Genomic DNA, 17526 nt, shown 5'->3' on the forward strand with positions numbered 1-17526 from the left:
CCCTCAGTTTGTTTCTTATACCTAAAAGTCTCCTATGGTTTGTCTCCCTCTCCCTCTCCCTCTTTATAAAATTCACAATTTTATAAAGAAAAGAAGTTTCTTATCAACAAAGATACTGAAATGTTACTGTACATTTCATAAATACTTCAAATATTATAAAATATTATTTATCAAGTTACAAAGAAGGAGAAACAGTTTGATAGGTGACACCTATATAAATAGGTCTGCACAGCTACCAGTGGCCTGAAAAAATTAGCATTAGGAAAAAATGATGAAAATTTAAGAATTCTAATGACATGGGTAAAATCTCAACCTAAAATAGATTGAATTAAAAAGAGCACTACTCAAACCAGTTCAGTGAGATACCCACACTGACAATATTATCACCTATCAACTCCAAAGTCCCTGAATCTCTGAAAGAAAGATACATTGCTTATTTTTAAGAAAATGGAATAAAGTGGACCATTGGTCACCAAACTTGATAGACTTACCTTTTCTGTTTTTTGGCATCTCCTAGATGGCAATGAAAGTTGCATCCAGGAAAAGAGGGAGTGGTTTGTACAACAGTGGATTATGAGCTAAAGTGCTAGATTATCTGTAATTCAACATTCAGAAAGCATCTTCTCCTTGGTGAATGTGACCCTTGGTCCACAGAACCCTCTTGTGTGCGGTCCCCTCGGGGAAGACCAGCCCTACCCCCGGTAGTTCTTTTCCTAGTTCATCACAGTAAAATCAGTACAGGCTTTAGTCTAAGAGCTCATTCTAAAGGTCTTTAGATTTTAATCATTTTAAAATTTTTATTACACCTCTCACTCCAACACAAAGTGAATATGGCACCCTTTTGTTTTACACAATTATATTCAATTTTTATATCTTAACAAGACATTATTGTGCTCCAGCTGGGTTACTAATGTTTTTTCATTATTAATAGTAAAGCCAATAATTGGAGACGCATCCTCCAACCTATCACTGTGAAGGCACCGAGATACTAGGAGATCCAGTGTCTGATAGAAGGTTCTAGTTAGTGACAAGTAATGTATTCAAATGATGAAGGAGACAATAAAATAAAGGGCTAGAAGTGTGTTCACTTCTGAAATAAGTGGAACACTAATACTATCTAAAATATAGTCTTAAATCTCTTATGTGTACATAAAATAAAGTGAGTTTTATATACCACTTAACTCAAATTTATCTTCCATTTCATTTGTATAGTAATTAAATTCATACTCAGTAATACAAGGAATGGTAATGAACCTCTTTAGAAAATGTTGAAGTGTTCCTAAATGTACAATAACTCCTCTCTCTGTCTCATTATTTTTCCCTTCACGTAGTCTCATGTAATCATTGCAGTGATACTTAGTTCAGTGTGAGGAGGTTGATACCTAGAAAAGGTGTTCACCAATTCTGAGCCTGCATTATTATAATAGCAAGGTGGAGAAAGTTCCCTGATCTCCCAGAATGTCATGTTGGATGTCTCGGTTCTATAAATAGTTTGCCTTGACATTTGCATTGTATCAGCTGATGATTATCATGCCCTAATTTTCCATTTCATTGTGTCCGTGATCTTCTATATTAAGTACATGCTCTTCAGAGATGGTCCTCCATGGTCAGACCTTTTCCCTTAAACAATTTATTTTTAACAACTTTCAACAAATCTTACCTTTCAAGCCTCCCAGTAGGGGCTCTTTCTGCTAATCTGCCCAAGCAAGGAATAAAATAAAAAACACCTCTTCCACCTTGCAGTGAGAACGTTGTATGAAGGGACACTTTTCCACTTTTGTCTAACACATATTTTTATTCTACATCCTTACACACACCTTGTATTTTAAGGCAGTTTTTTAAACCACATCCTTTTTTCTCACTGATGGAAATATTAGAACCATAACCGGTTTTCTTCCGGGCTGTGAGGCTGTGACTGAGAGATTAAGGTGTATTTTTTTTTTAAGATTTTATTTATTTATTTGACAGACAGAGATCACAAGTAGGCAGAGAGGCAGGCGGGGGTGGGGGGGCGAGCAGGCTCCCCACCAAGCAGAAAGCCCGATGTAGGGCTTGATGCGGGGCTTGATCCCAGGACCCTAGGATCATGACCTGAGCTGAAGGCAGAGGGTTTAACCCACTGAGCCACCCAGGTGCCCCTATCTTTTTTTTTTTTTTTTAAAGGTTTATTTGCTTATTTATTTGAGAGACAGAGAGAGAGCATGAGCAGGAGGGGAAGAGGGAAAAGGAAACAGAATATCAAGCAGACTCCCCTCTGAGCATGGAGCCTGATGAGGGGCTTCATCCCACCAACCTGAGATCACGACCTGAAGGGAAACCAAGGGTTGAAGGCGTAACTAACTGAGCCATCCAGGCACCCTTGGGAGATGAAGGTGTATATATGAACGAATCAGTTTCTCCCCAATAATAAATTCAGAGAAGTTGTAGGCAGAGATATCTGGGTGCTAGGCTGCAAAAATAAGAAAAAGGAATATGACTGTCACAGCAATGGAATTATGGAAACCTTAGGAACTGAGGTAAAGACCCCAAGACTATTGGCTCTGTGGAAGAATGTGTTTGAGAGTTAAGTATTTGTGAGGAGAAACCAAAATGGGGCCCCGTCATAAATATTTTCTCAGTGTGGAATTCTTTCCATAATCAACTTCATGTCATATATTTCTTTAATGGACCTGAGCTTTATATATTTGAAACACAGGTAATCATTAGGTCCTCTGTAGAAGGAAAGGCACGACAGGAAGGAACAGCCTTGAAGTGGCCTGGCCCAGTTTGGCCAGTCTTCTTTGTTTAGCAGCAGCCTCACATGAGAACGCTCCAGACTGCCTTCTGTTTCTGTTTCACCCCATTAATTGTGCTAAAGAAATACACTTGACAGTGATGCTGGGTAGTCTCATTTAGTCCCAGCGGCTGCCAAAGGAGCCAAACGCTCCACCCAGTGAGGCAATGGCATCTCTCCGTCACTGATGATGGGGCCTGTGGGAGAGTTTGTTCACACAGACCAAACGTCCCCCGCCAAGGAAGTCATTTGAAAAGACACATGCTGCCATATTGCCCTGTGAGTCCCCAGGGCTTCCCTTCTCGATTCTGTTCCCCTGCTGTCTCCTGAATGTCTTTAGGCCTTTCACAAAAGAAAACTAAGAGTGCAAATATAAACTGTAAGTTAGAACCCAATTTTAGAAGAGCCACAGTAAATTTGAGCACCTGAAAATGAAAAGTTCCTCAGTTGCCCCTTGATACCCATCCATGATAACTCTCTCTATGAGCAGATACAGTGGAGAACAGCAGGCACGTGGCCCCTTGCCCCACAGTCCATCAGAGAGAAACTGTATAACTGTGTACACACACACACACACACACACACACACACACACACATCTGTAATCAGTGTGTCCCTGTCCCAGTTCAGTAGTCCTAGCAGCAATAAGGAAGCAAAATCCGTGTAGGATACTTTACCAATAGTCCCACCTAGAGGCAGGAGGATGCATCAGCTAGAAAATATTTTTTCATGTTTTTTCCCAAAAAGCTCCATTTGATTTTGAATTTATTCTATGTTAACATTTTCTCATTATTTTTCTTACTGGTTTTTTTTGTTAGCTATAAGAAAGCAAGACTGATGAGTCTAAAAGGAGACATGGGGCTAGTTTCCAAAATGTTCTAATCTCCAGTGAGTCACTAGACCTGTTCCTGATGAACTTGAGAGCAAACACGTCAGCAAAGAGTCTTTAAGGCTGCCTGATGTTACCATTCCTGTAGAATTGTATCTGAGGAGAAGCTTCTTCCCCTGTCAAACTTCACAGCGTTCACGTACCAAGATCTCTCCCGTAAGACCCCATGACCACTGCTAATTAAAATGGTTTCCCATTAATGCTTCTAATAGTAATCAATATTTGACAAGCCATGAGATATTTTTTTGATCTGTCATTGTTTAGGTGTTCACATTTACAATTACTCCTATGAAGCTTTCCCTCAGAGCGCCAGCCAGTCCTAAGGCATTCCCCAGGAACAATGAGTATGCAGTAATTTAGTCTTAAACCTGGATAGCTCTGCACTGAGTAAGACTTCTTTCAGCTGCATATTATGGAGGAAAAAGTCAAGTTAAATAGCACATCTGGGTCACCAATGCAGCCCTGACCTCAAAGACCATGCCAGAGCATTTTCCAGAAGGTATTCTGTGAATAGTGTGCATTAGAATCACCAGGGAAGTTTATCAAAAATATAGATTCCTGGGTCTCAAGAAAGAACCACAGAATCAGAATTTGGGAAGGGAGGTGGATACCAACCAAGCCTCTGCATTTTCATCAAGCACCTCAGTGATTGCTAACCTCCACTGCACAGAGTCATACAGCCCCCTGATGCTGCAGGAGAAATAAAGACACAAAATGTGGGTATGCTGGGTGAGTGCTGGGTGGGGTGTGTCTGGCTTTGATGTTTCTGCTCTGACATAAGTAACCACAGGGTTTCAAAGATTGCCCAGGTGACCTCAGCATGTTCAAGAGGAGGCCAGAATAAGGGCTTTCTATTTTCTTTGGCCAAGTGGACATTAATTTTGTGCTGTTCACAAGTCTCCAAAGAGAATTTGGCTAATGAAAACAAAATAAGCAGGTTGTGGGACAAGTGGGGTGGGGTAGGTGGGGGGTGGAATAAAATGAGAAAATGAATTTGGGGATTTGATTGGCTAGAGTTGAAAGTTTACTGCGGGACTCAGCCTATAGCTGGTGAAAAAATGGGGCAGGGAAAAGACTAGAACTTGCCCTAATCTTCCCATATTTTCCTTAGGCTTCAATGGACGCTGCATTCCAATGATTAACTGCAGCATCCCGGTTGCATAAATGCTTAGCAGCAACTTATTCTAAAAAAAAAAAAAAAAAAAAAAAAAACTCCTCAGTCGGGGTTAAATGCTTCTTCTAAGATAGTGCCTCCAAAAAACTCACAGCTGAAATTTCAACTGACCACATCTCCCAGCTAACCACATTCTACAGAAAACTCTAAGCTGTGCAGATGAGTACTGAATGGCAACCATGCTCAAGGCTAGAAGTGGAGTTCATTTGAAAAGAACACTCTCAAATCAGGAGGCCATTGTTCCCCCAGGTTTGTGTGTGGGTGACTCTTAGATGAGTATGTTTTTCTTCCACAGTCTCAGGAGGCCCAGGTGCTGAAGCAATTGGCAGAGAAGAGGGAACATGAGCGAGAAGTCCTCCAGAAGGCTTTGGAGGAGAACAACAACTTCAGCAAAATGGCGGAGGAAAAGCTGATCCTGAAAATGGAACAAATTAAAGAAAACCGTGAGGCTAATCTAGCTGCTATTATTGAACGTCTGCAGGAAAAGGTAATCCAACGAAGTTCTGGGCATAAGCATGCGTTGCTATGCAACACAGCAGGGTGAGCTCTCAGATGTCCAGGAGCCAGAGACTTAGTCAAAACCTGCTTCAAGTGCACAGACAGCCAACAGTTTGGGTAGGTTCACCCATTGTAGCATCGATGTCATGGGCACTGCAATATGGTAGAAGAATGGGAATCCAACATTAAAGCTAGAACTGTGTCTGGTTTTTTTTTTTTTTTTTTTAAGCAGTGAATGAATTCAGGGAGGCTGATCCATGTTTTCAAGTATAGCAAAGAGTTCTGTACAAATTTGAAGAACAATCCCTTAGAAAAATATTAAATTGGAAATATGAAGTAGACCATTCAAATATATATTAATAAGTAATAATAATATATAATAAAATAACACATTCAATATTTATTTCAATTCAATATTTATTTAATTAAAACATGATGCTAAATATATAAATAATAATTTGGAAAAATACATTTGTAGGAAAAGGACAGAATATCTATGAAAAGAAGCAGGAAGCCCAAACTCTCCATGTAGGAAAATCTACATGTGAAACTGGTGTATAATAACATTGCTTGAAACCAAAGCAAAGGGAAGCTAGTAAGGGATGTTCATTTCCCCAAGTTCTGATATCCTGGTGTCTTCTCACCAGCCCTTCAGTCAGGATGAGCAGTGCTGGAGAGCCTCTGGAAAGTGTTCTGTCTTTCCCTTTTGTGGGCTCCACTGCTATCTACCCACCACCACCACCCAGAAAACTTTCCTTTGAAAATGTGGAGTATAGCTATAAATGGTTAGGCTTTGTCCATCTCCAGAAATTGGATGAAACATTGAGAAATACGACTTTTGAGAAACAATTCCTAAGTCCTTTTCTGAGCAGTTGCCCCCTGCACCAGTACTGAGTACAACGACATGTCACCACTGGAGAGAGAAGTAAGACTGCCCCGTCATCAGAGCATTAGGAGTCTCGACAACAAGAGTTGTGCTCCTGTTTTCTGAGTTTTTCTTAGGAAGACTCATGTCTTCAATTAGAGTTGGCTCATCTCATCTAAGGATCAGGCAAGCCCTATTCTGATAACTCTGTTTTTGCTCCCATTCTCTGATTACACCTATCAGGCCAGAATCAAAGAAAATTAGGCATAAAGCCTGAAAATAGATACACTTAACTCCATAGAGAGTTTGGTGGACATCTGTGCTCTTGAGGAACTTTTGAAAGCATTGCTGGGGAAGTGTGTGTGGGCTCTGATACAGCAGTGGGACACTGAAGCTCTCTGAAGTGTGTAGAGGAAGTACTACGTGACTTGGGTGGGAACGGAGAGCCACTGAATGCCTTAGTCAGAACTTTAAAGTTAAAATTTAATTTACTTATATAAGCTGGTGTTTCCCCACTCTCAGAACAATGTCATTGTACTTCATCTAAGTGCATCAGGTCAGAATTTGAAGGTGGCCCTTCAACTCTCTGCGTGTTACACATGGTGGTACCATAGCCAGTGCTTTGCTGAGATGCAGGAGGGCAAAGTTCCATTGGGTAAAATTTATGCCCCTCACTTTGAACCATTGGGTCTTCCTCCATTTGCCCTCAGTTCACATTGTTTCTGCACAATCAAGGAGATTCTTGTTGGTACCATGGACAGCAGAAGACCACCATATATTCTCTTCTGAATAATTATAGCTCAACCATCTCCTATCCTAGGCCCAAAATAAAATAAATCACATGGAGTTGCTAGGAATGGGGCACACTGGTCATATTCCAGTATTTTCCATTAAACCTTAGTATCCAGTGCAAGATTTATATCATCAACAACCAGGACCATGATTGTTTTTGAAATGACACATATACAAGTAGATAGCATGTCCCTCTTGATTGACATTATAAAATGGTACGTGAAATTTGCATGTTTTAACTAGTATTTCCAGAAGTGTTGGATTTTAATAGGCAATTTCTTTTTCTCTGTGCGTTTCTCTTCACTCACTCCCTGCCCAGGACCTTGCACTCTTCCCCATTTTCACCCAGATTTAGTCTCTACCCCCTTTCAGACACACAGATGCATACAGACATGCAGTTTGTCCTGGAAATAATCAACTTGTGGACAGCTTAACATTCCTGACATCAAGCTGCAGAATCTCCACGGGTAGAACCTATTTTTTTTTAATCCTCTGGATGACTCCAATATTTAGTCAGGTTTGATAACTAGGGGTTGTAGCCTATTCTGATTTAAATCTCAGCTGACAATATTCTTTTTTTTTTTTAAGATTTTATTTATTTATTTAACAGGGAGAGAGAGACAGTGAAGAGAGAGAGACAGTGATAGAGGGAACAAGCAGGGGGAGCTGAGCAGGGAGCCTGATCCTGAGCTCAGTCCCAGGACCCTGGACCAAAGGCAGACGCTTAAGGACTGAGCCACCCAGACTTCCTCAGCTGACAATATTCTATCCCATGCTGAATGATACAATGCAGATCATTTTTAAGACCACATTTCCTCTGGTATTTCACAGTCACAGAGACATTTTTCAAATCTAATGAGATCTTTGGCCAGTGTTACCCAAGTTCTATTATCTTTTCCCTGAAGTGGAGAGATTTCTTAGGTAATACCAAATTTACTTCCTTTTGATGTATTTTAAATATGTGTTCTCTTTCTTAAAATAATACAAAGTAAGTTTTTTTTATTAATACCAGTATCTGGCCTTCTGTTTGAATGAAGTTACTGCAATGAGATTAAAATTACAAAGAGAATCAGTAATAAGAATCATGTTGAAAATGCATGAAAGTGCTAACATACATAAGTTATTCTGGAATCTGATACTTCAATAGATGTTTACCACTGAAAATGAAACCTATTAGTGAGCCATTCAGTGAGTATTGATCGAGTACTGACCATGTGCTTAGGAACCTGGAAGGGAACGTAGTATCAAAAAGCATTAACTAATCATCTTTCTCCCTGTGCAGACAATATAAAACCCAGCAATAAATGACCTAGCAACAAAAATTAGAGAATAAGTCAATGTATCATAATGGACCAATATAAATACTAAATAAAAAAACACTGGGAAAATGTTAATAAAAATAAATCCACATCGAGGCTAACACACTAAATTCCCACCATTTGACAGGCCTCACTGACCCTATCCATTAACCAGGAGACATGATACAATTCCATGTTGAGTTCTTGCCAGCACTTTGCCCCACCCCCCACCACCCTCCCCCACACCCCTCAAGTAAGAGAACAGAGCATCCGAGCAGAGCATGTCTTCGTGTGGTATTCGTGGCTTCTTTGGTGTCATTCACTGATAAATTTCACAGACTTCTTGGAGACCCAGCCATGCTAGACTCAAGATCTTTAGCTAGAACTGAAAGCCTAAAGCAAAAGCCATCTCAATTGAACTTTAGAATCTCTGAAGTGCTCTTTAAGCAAAGAGATTTTTATATAATTGTCTGGGATGGGACCCAGAGATCAGCATTACTTTTAAAATTTTCCAGTAGGTGCTAATATTTAGCAGGAGTTGAGAGCTACTGAGCTAAAGACTTCTTTTTTTTTTTTTTTAAAGATTTTATTTATTTTATTTGACAGAGAGAGAGATCACAAGTAGGCAGAGAGGCAGGCAGAGAGAGAGGAGGAGGAAGCAGGCTCCCTGCTGAGCAGAGAGCCCAATTCGGGGCTTGATCCCAGGACACTGAGATCATGACCTGAACCAAAGGCAGAGGCTTAATCCACTGAGCCACCCAGGCGCCCCGAGACTTCTTAAATATGCTTTGTTAGGTTTTCATTATATTTAAAGATTATAAAATAAGATTATAAAATATAAAATTATATTTAAAGATTATTTTAATTTATTTATTTGACAGAGATCACAAGTATGCAGAGAGGCAGGCAGAGAGAGAGAGAGTAGCTGAGAGTCCCCACTGAGCAGAGAGTCCAATGCGGGGCTCAATCCTAGGACCCTGGGATCATGACCTGAGCCGAAGGCAGAGGCTTTCACCCACTGAGCCACCAGGCGCCCCCATAAATTATATTTAAATATTTTTTACCTTTGTTCCATAAAACTGTTCTTTTTTCCTTCAGATAAGAATGTGACACTTTTTTTTTTAATTTCTGTTTTCATAACACCTCATCTCAACACTCCAGCTTATTATATAGAAAAGAATCAAATGTGGAGAAAGGTGTGGAAAAAAGAATGCCTAGGCCACGAAGACCTGCACTAGGCTGATCTGTTTATGTCACTCAGATCGAAATTATACATACCCAATAGTCTTCAAATTGAGTGACATAAATTGTCATATCTAGGACTCAAAACTGTAGTCTCTGGGTTAATTGACACTCTGGTGTGGGGCGCCTGGGTGGCTCAGTGGGTTAAATAAAGCCTCTGCCTTTGGCTCAGGTCATGATTTCAGGGTCCTGGGATCAAGCCCCGCATTGGGCTTTCTGCTCAGCAGGGAGCCTGCTTCCTCCTCTCTCTCTCTGCCTGCCTCAACGCCTACTTGTGATCTCTGTCTGTCAAATAAATAAATAAAATCTTTAAGAAAAAAAAAAATTGACACTCTGGTGAAGTTTCAAATGTTCTTACTCTTAGAATAGTGTAATAGAAAGAGACACAGAGACAGAGACAGAAAGAAAAGCACCGGTTCCTGCCACACAGAAAGGATTAAAGAGACACTTTCTTCCTCCCCTAACATGTCCTTCCTCCCCTAACGCTGGACAGTATCCTGCAGAAAATTCACCAGCTGCCCCTTCAGGAGCCCTGAAGAGCAACAGCTCTCTCCTCAGACCCATACAGGATCTGTAGTGGGTAATTTTGAAAAATCAGTTAAAGCAGGTCTAATCATTTTAACAATAATACATACATTCATTAAACACAGAACTTTAACATCAAACATTTAAATGTATAGCCAGTTACCAATCTTTTGATGTAGACCAAGACCTTTGTGAGAAATGGATCGGTTAATAGAGGTGCCATGTCCTTTTTTTCTCCCATTTTCCACCTATATCCTCTTAGCCATGTTTTACAGTTTTAATTTCTTTAAAACTGGGTGAGAACTTCTGTATAATAATATGGATACATAGGATCTTTACAACTTTTCTTTTTTACAGTTTCCCCTCGCTTTTACAGTTGATCCACTATCTGATCATAATTCCCTTTCCTGAGTATTTCCAAAGCTTTCCCTCCACCCTCACAATTTTCTATTACTATAATATTTAACTGAATCATATAATGAAATTCTCAACTAGCTGGTCGAACAGGCTGGAAATATCACTGACTGCAAGCAAGCTATATAGCTCAACCAGTGAGAGGAAAAGTATGTGGAGATAATAGAGAAGAGGCTCCCAGCCTCACAAACAACCCAACATTTAGGAGGTTCCAAGATAATGGGGGGAATGGAGAATGTTGTTTAACCTAGCAGGTCAATTGAGAGGACTTCTGCTGAATCTTGTTGAATTCTCCACTTAACTCAAAGTTGTCACATCCTCTTGCTTTGATAACACAACGCCACCATTCACTAGCCCCTGCCAAGACAGCTCAGATCATAATATTGTGACAAGAGACCAGAGGAGCTTTCCATGGTGTTCAGGGGTGAGAGAAGCAAAAAAACACAGACGACCTTGACAGCTACTTTACCTAGCCAACCACAAAGGATAGCACTTAGGAAATAAGGGACATTGTCTTACTATAGTTGATAAATTTCACCTCTAACAATATAGAAAAGTTGAACTGAAAACATCATAGCCATTATTTCAGTGACAATCACATCACATAACATGATATAACTTAAAATAATAAAAATATTTTGAGAGAATGTTATATAACTTTAAATCAAGATTTTAGCCATTATTAGTTTTCATCTATTGTCAAGTTTTCTCATCTGACTTTGTTTTTTTGGGGGGGGTCATTCTCATTCATAAGTGCCACTTATGAAACTATTTACTGTTGAACATGTCTGATGAAAGACTAATAAAAGGAAAAGGAGTTAAACCCAGCCATTACTGATTGGTTCCTGTAGACCAACCATTTTGAGTGTACTATTGCACGTAATCCAAACAACAACCCTGAAAGGAGATCTTGTTACCGTCCCCTAGAGAGATTACACCATTTGGTCAAGATCACAAAGCTAAGTAGACCACAGAGTCTAGATTTGAACCCACATCTTTTTGATTCCCAGTGTCTGTACTAAGCTAAAACAGCAATTCTTTGTCAATCATCAAACACTGCTCAGTAAGAAAGCTGGGCAGTACCATTGGGAGTTTATACTCAGTGACCACTGTCATCTTGATATAAATGAAAACATGCCTTCCGGGCACTCACAGCTCACTCTTGATCCCTCTTTTATTTTACAAGTGCCTGTTCTTTTGTCAAAAGAATTCTTGATGACACCAATTGACCTTGTGAGGCATTTAAATAGATTCACCTAACAGAATTTCATAGGTGGAACTGATAGTCTAGGTCATCTAATTCAAATCCCTGGTTTGTATTTGATAGCTAGTGAGGAAAAGGAGACATTAAAATGTAAAGGGAAAAAAGAAGGAAGACCTCAAAGAAATCTCTAATCACATATTCTTAAGGAATCAGAATTTTTCCTAATTTTTTCCTTTAATACATGCTTGTATCACACAGTTGCATACAATGCTAAAAGATGATGTATTACACCTCCCTTATATAGACAGGAGGAAGGAGGGAGATTGCAGAGAACTTGGTAAATGTAGTTCTGCTTCAGTCTTTCTTGCCAAGTGTCTGATAGCACCCACCAAGTAGTAGAAGCTCAATAATGAGATGCATCTTATCAAAGAATAGCCTTGACTTTTGAGGAGCTATCTCAGAGTATCACAACTATGTCAGTAACCTCTGACAATTAGAGTTTCCTGATTTAAAAAAAAAAAAAAAAAGACTGTTGAAAAACTCCCACATGTCTGCCCTTTGATTCTCCCACATTGTTGTTGTTTTTTTTTTAATATTTTATTTATTTATTTGACAGACAGAGGTCACAAGTAGACAGAGAGGTAGGCAGGGGCGGGGGTGGGGGGAAGCAGGCTCCCTGCTAAGCAGAGAGCTCGATGTGGGGCTCAATCCCAGGACCCTGGGATCATGACCTGAGCCAAAGGCAGAGGCTTAACCCACTGAGCCACCCAGCTGCCCCTCTCCCACATTCTAATAGGAAGTGAAAGTACAATTTCATGGGTATCTCTTTGGTGATTTGAATAGAAAGTTTTCAAATAATGTATTTAGTAAAATACCTGAAAACAGACAATATTTTTCCTAGAAACTCAGAATTTATTTAATTTCCCTTTTTTAATGTTTATCTCCAGCTCACAGATGTAGTTGTTCTTTCCTATAGCAAAACCTGTTTCCTTACAACTAATTTTGAGTTTCGTAAGAAGTGCGCTCCAGAGTAGCCCAGTAATATTAATTATAATGCTCCCTGTTAGAAATTGGAATTTGTATCAACCCTTATGCTTGGGTGTCTGCTATTTTGCTCAAGTATACTGATGGTCTGGACTTTTTCTCAATTTTTATCAGAGCTCAGCTCTAATTAGCTTCTTTCTGCCTGAGAAAGGTTTTGCTTATCTTTTTCCTTGTAATGGCGGGAAAAAGGAAGGAAGGAAGAGCCAGTTTTATCCCTGCCCCTTCCTCAGTGACATTTCTGGATGGGACAGAGGTGACTTCCCTAACAATGCCTTTTTCTCCTTCTCCTCATGGCTCTTCAACAAACACAAAAAGCTCATTTAAACCAATTAAATAAAATTGTGTTTCAACTCTCTAGAGTCAACTTCCTGTTTGCTCCAGTTCTTACTTTAAAGGAAGTGTCAGATGTTATATGCCTTTATGTCCCAACACCTACATTTGAAAAGACACATTTTTCCTCACAACTATTAAATTTTTTTCCTTCTGCTAACAGTGAGTTTGTACAGCAGTGGTTAACAGAGTGGGCTGTAGAGACAGGCTTCCTGAGGTGGAGTCCCAGCTCTGCCGCTTGTTAGTTCTGTGGTCCTGGACAAATGAGGTAGGCTTTCCGTGCCTCAGTTTCTTCATCTGTTAAGTGGGAACCAGAATGACATTTCTACCATGGGATTGTTGTGAGGAAGAAAGGGAACTTAACAGATAAAAATCTGTATTTATGCAGAACTGATTCCATATTAAGTTCTAATAAATGCTCAGTATTATAAAGAACACAGCAGAGACTCCTTGAGATTACTGGAGTTTAATGGTAAGATTTACTTTATAGTTGGTCCAGGTCTTTGCCCCTGAACTAAGGGAATCCATAGAGCCACAAGAAACTTCTGGAACTGCAGGGAAAAAATGGGAATGTAAATAATATTCTAATTAGAAAAAGAAGTAATACTAGTAACCATTAGCGTTTTAAAATTTCAATTCAACAAGCAATTATTTAGTACCTATGATATGCAAGACAAGGGGATTATAGTCATTTGGTACAGAACCATGTACTGAAAAATACCTGATCCACCTTTCCTCTCAGTTCCCTCCACAGTAAGCTCAGTTCCCAAACCAAACTTAGCACCTCAGTCCCTCACATAAATAAACATCCACCAATTACAGGCTGAACGTAGAACACTCTGTTATGCCCAGCAAGGTATAGCATAACTTATATAGTGAGAAAATATAGTCCTGGCCCTCAATGAGCTTATATATAAGCAACTACTTATATATGGTAACTATATACATATATAGTTATATAGTTATATGGTGAGAAAATACAGTCCTGGCCCTCAATGAGCTTATATATAAGCAACTACTTAACACAGAAGATGAGACAAGCACAGAAATGCCCATAGTACAAGTTAAAACAAAATGGCTGCCACATATAAGCAAACAGTTATGCAGGTGTTCAAAAGGAAGGTAAGATTAATTTTATTTTGTGGTCTCCTGAAAATCTTCATGGAAGAAAACGTGACTGCTACAGGCTTTAAAGACTAGGTTTAAGATCCTGACCAAATAGAGACAGAAGACTAGGAATCTCAAGCATTAAAAATTCATGAAAAGACAACTCCATTATACAAAAGCCTCGGCTTCACGTGGAAAGGAGAAGAATGGTGGGCAAGGCTGCAAAGGTGATTTGGACAAGCTTTGAAAGGCCCTGACAAACAGGGTAAGCATTTAGGAAGCGTACAAAAAGTTTTGCAACTAATCCTCTCAAAGTATCCACCAGCAATTATAAAGCCCTTCATATATATTTGGGAAGTGGGGGGAAAAAAACACCATTAAAAATGACAGGGTAAACAACAATGTGATGTTTTATTGCTATTTTCTGGATCTAGGACAGTAGTTGGCATATTCAAAATTCTCTTAATCATAGACCTTCTGATCATGATTTTGATCAAATATGGCGTGAAGGTCTTTTTAGTCTCCATAAGTCTTATACGGTTTTCCCTAGCGTGACACTTCCTGGGTCTCCTGTGGTCATTTATCATGAAATGCGAAAATTTCCTAAAGATAGACACCAAACAACTGGGTGATGTCCAGTGAGATGCAGACTGTGGAAAGGAGTAGGCAGTCCTTCCTGGTTCTCTGTGGAGCAGACAGCCAGGCTCTGTGACGTTGCTTCTCCCTTTGGTGTTTTCCAGGAGAGGCATGCTGCCGAGGTGCGCAGGAACAAGGAGCTGCAGGTTGAACTTTCTGGCTGAAGCGATGGAGGGATGGCACGCCCCACCGTTAGTAAATCCCCCTGCCTATATTATAATGGATCATGCGATATCAGTATGGGAAATGTATGACATGGTTTAAAAAGAACTCATTATAAAAAACAAAAAACAGAATCAAAAATTAAAAAAAAAATTCAATGCGGTCTCTTTGCAGAATGTTTTGCTTGATGTTTAAAAAATACCTTGGATCTTATTTTGTAAATACTTACATTTTTGTTAAAAAATACAAGTATTGCATTATGCAAGTTATTTCATAATCTTACATGTCCTGTAACAGGCTTTTGATGTTGTGTCTTTCCACTCAAATGAATTTGCTAGGTCTGTTCTTTTTGAAGCCCTCATGTTGAACTCCATTCCCTGCCCTTTTCACACCAACAGAAAAATGAGGTCAGTAGACAGTCCATGGTGCTAGAAACCCACCATTGCCTAATGACCTAGACGGCTTTGTAATATCTGAACTTGACTAAGACCATGCCTAGGTTACAGGTATTAATTACAATTCCACGCAAACCTCCACATTTGTTCACTCATAATCTACTAACTGCCTAGAAACTACAAAACCAGGCTAAGAAAAAACAAACACACACCAATCATAGCATTTACTTCGGCTTCTCCTGGATTATGTGCTACAAATGTGCTTTGGCTTTAGAAAGGGATGGATGAGAAGACAGATCTGAGATCAGTCTGGGTAGAAGCAAAAAGTCGAACCTTTTAAAACTGCTGAACACAGATCCAAATCCCAGTGGTTCAAGCAGCCACGAATTCGCTCTTCATGAAATGGGCTTAATTCTCTAGTTTAAGTTCTTTTGATGGAATGAATTACTTAATGTGTCAGGTGGCTTATTTGTGGATGCCATGATTGATGATGTCATTTTAAGCTCTTACCTATAGTACAAGTACATGATGCTACTGAATATTTTTCCACTTGGAAACTGTGAGCTGGTTGTTGCATTAAAACACACATACGAACAAGGTCAAAAACACTGCGGACTTTCACTCAAGCTGGTCTTTCTTCCCCAGTGTGAGGCAATCCTGCCTGTTAAAATTAAAAGAAACTCCATCTGTGAGGGCTGGTACAGCTAAGGGGGCTAGGCAGGGCATTTGTGCCAACTAAGAATCACCAGACACCCACCATAAGTACCTATCGCAGTTTTGAAGTCGTTTCTCCCCCAAATCCCAACTCCTGAAGGTTGCTGCCTGCATATTTACTCTTCATTAGTGCTATTTTCCTGTGTCATTGTGAGCAAGCTGTGATTAATAAAGAATTGGAGTTCTGTGAACTAATAAAGGTTCGGTCTGGTCTCTTGCCCCTGTACATATCTGACCCCAGAGTTCAGATTTCCAAAGAGTAGCCATGGGATTAGACAATCTCCAAAGCCAAGAGACAATAATTAGTGTTTGAAGGAAACCAATGCCCTGCTGATTCACTTCCCTTCTGGGGCAGCAGGTGGCCTCTCTCTTCTCTCTCCCTCTGACAGGCCAGCCCGGCAGAGGAGGTCTTCAATCTGTTCCCCTTAAAAAAAAACATTCAGGGCTGATGGAGATAACCTTAGGTTCAGATTGATCATTCTGAGAAAGAGACCCCCTTGCAAAGCATTTGGGAGGTTCCTGGCACACCTTGCATTCTCCCATGTGGCCCCAGACCCCCTTCGCCAGTCTGTGAGATGTGATTTCCCTGCCATGCTGCTGAATTTTGCACTGCCAGGAAGCGCACAGCACACATGGACACAGCGGGGTCCTGTCAGTGACCCAGATGGATCCTCCAGGACCAAATGAACCACATCCAGGTTTAGCAGAACATCATAAATAATTGAAACCACACAGACTTATGAATAAGTGAACTGGGCTATCGTCCATAGAAGCACTAACAAGCCAAGTGTCGGGGGCAGGCCACCTGGTCCCTGCCTTGACTAGCCTCTGTTTGCAGGACTCTAATGCTGCAACCCTCAAGACGCATGCTTACAAACGTGGGCGCCATTATCTTCCTTTGGGAAATCTATTGCAGCTTCTGATTAGCATAAAGTGATCTGTATTTTCATACTGATTTTTATGTAACTTGGTTCATAACTTTTTTATATAACGTTATTTGAAGGGCTCCCCTCGGACTGGACCCTGTGATTAAGCCCTGAAAACACGAAAATGAGTGACCACAAGAAGCTCACAGTTTAAGTGCTTATTTTTGGCTCAGAACTAGCAAGTAAGATATTTTGGTCTGTCTTTTCAGCATACTGAGGGGAAACATAGTTTCTGTGAAGTTTTCTGAAATATTAGAATTAATCGACAAACCCCTCACACTACTTTATGGGATCCTAAACTGGAAATGCTGACCATTCCAACTGCCCCATCCCAAAGGTAAAGAGACTAAGGCACAGAGAGACAGAGAAGTTTAAGTGATTTTGCTCCACGTCACAAGGCCCACTTAATGGGATTTCTCTCCTTATTAGTAGCTCATCAACAGACCATCCTCAAATCTTTCCACAACATTGAGGATACGTTATGTCTTTGAGGCTCCCCTAGACAACTGGTTCCCAAATTTTGGCACACTTCAGAGTC

General features: G+C 40.1%; 1 protein-coding gene across 2 annotated transcripts in view; it reads left to right on the forward strand.

Annotated features, from left to right (window-relative positions):
* Positions 1-16253, forward strand: part of STMN2 (stathmin 2) — a 52782-nt gene extending 36529 nt beyond the window's left edge. For both annotated transcript variants that reach the window (XM_059394760.1, XM_059394761.1), the window contains exons 4-5: positions 5132-5323; positions 14896-16253. In XM_059394760.1, coding sequence (XP_059250743.1) covers positions 5132-5323; positions 14896-14955 — 252 coding nt within the window. In that variant the 3' untranslated portion in view covers positions 14956-16253. The remainder of the gene's footprint in view (positions 1-5131; positions 5324-14895) is intronic.
* The last annotated feature ends 1273 nt before the right edge of the window (positions 16254-17526 follow it).

This window comes from Mustela nigripes, chromosome 3 (genome assembly GCF_022355385.1).
Source record: "Mustela nigripes isolate SB6536 chromosome 3, MUSNIG.SB6536, whole genome shotgun sequence".
NCBI lineage: Eukaryota > Metazoa > Chordata > Mammalia > Carnivora > Mustelidae > Mustela > Mustela nigripes.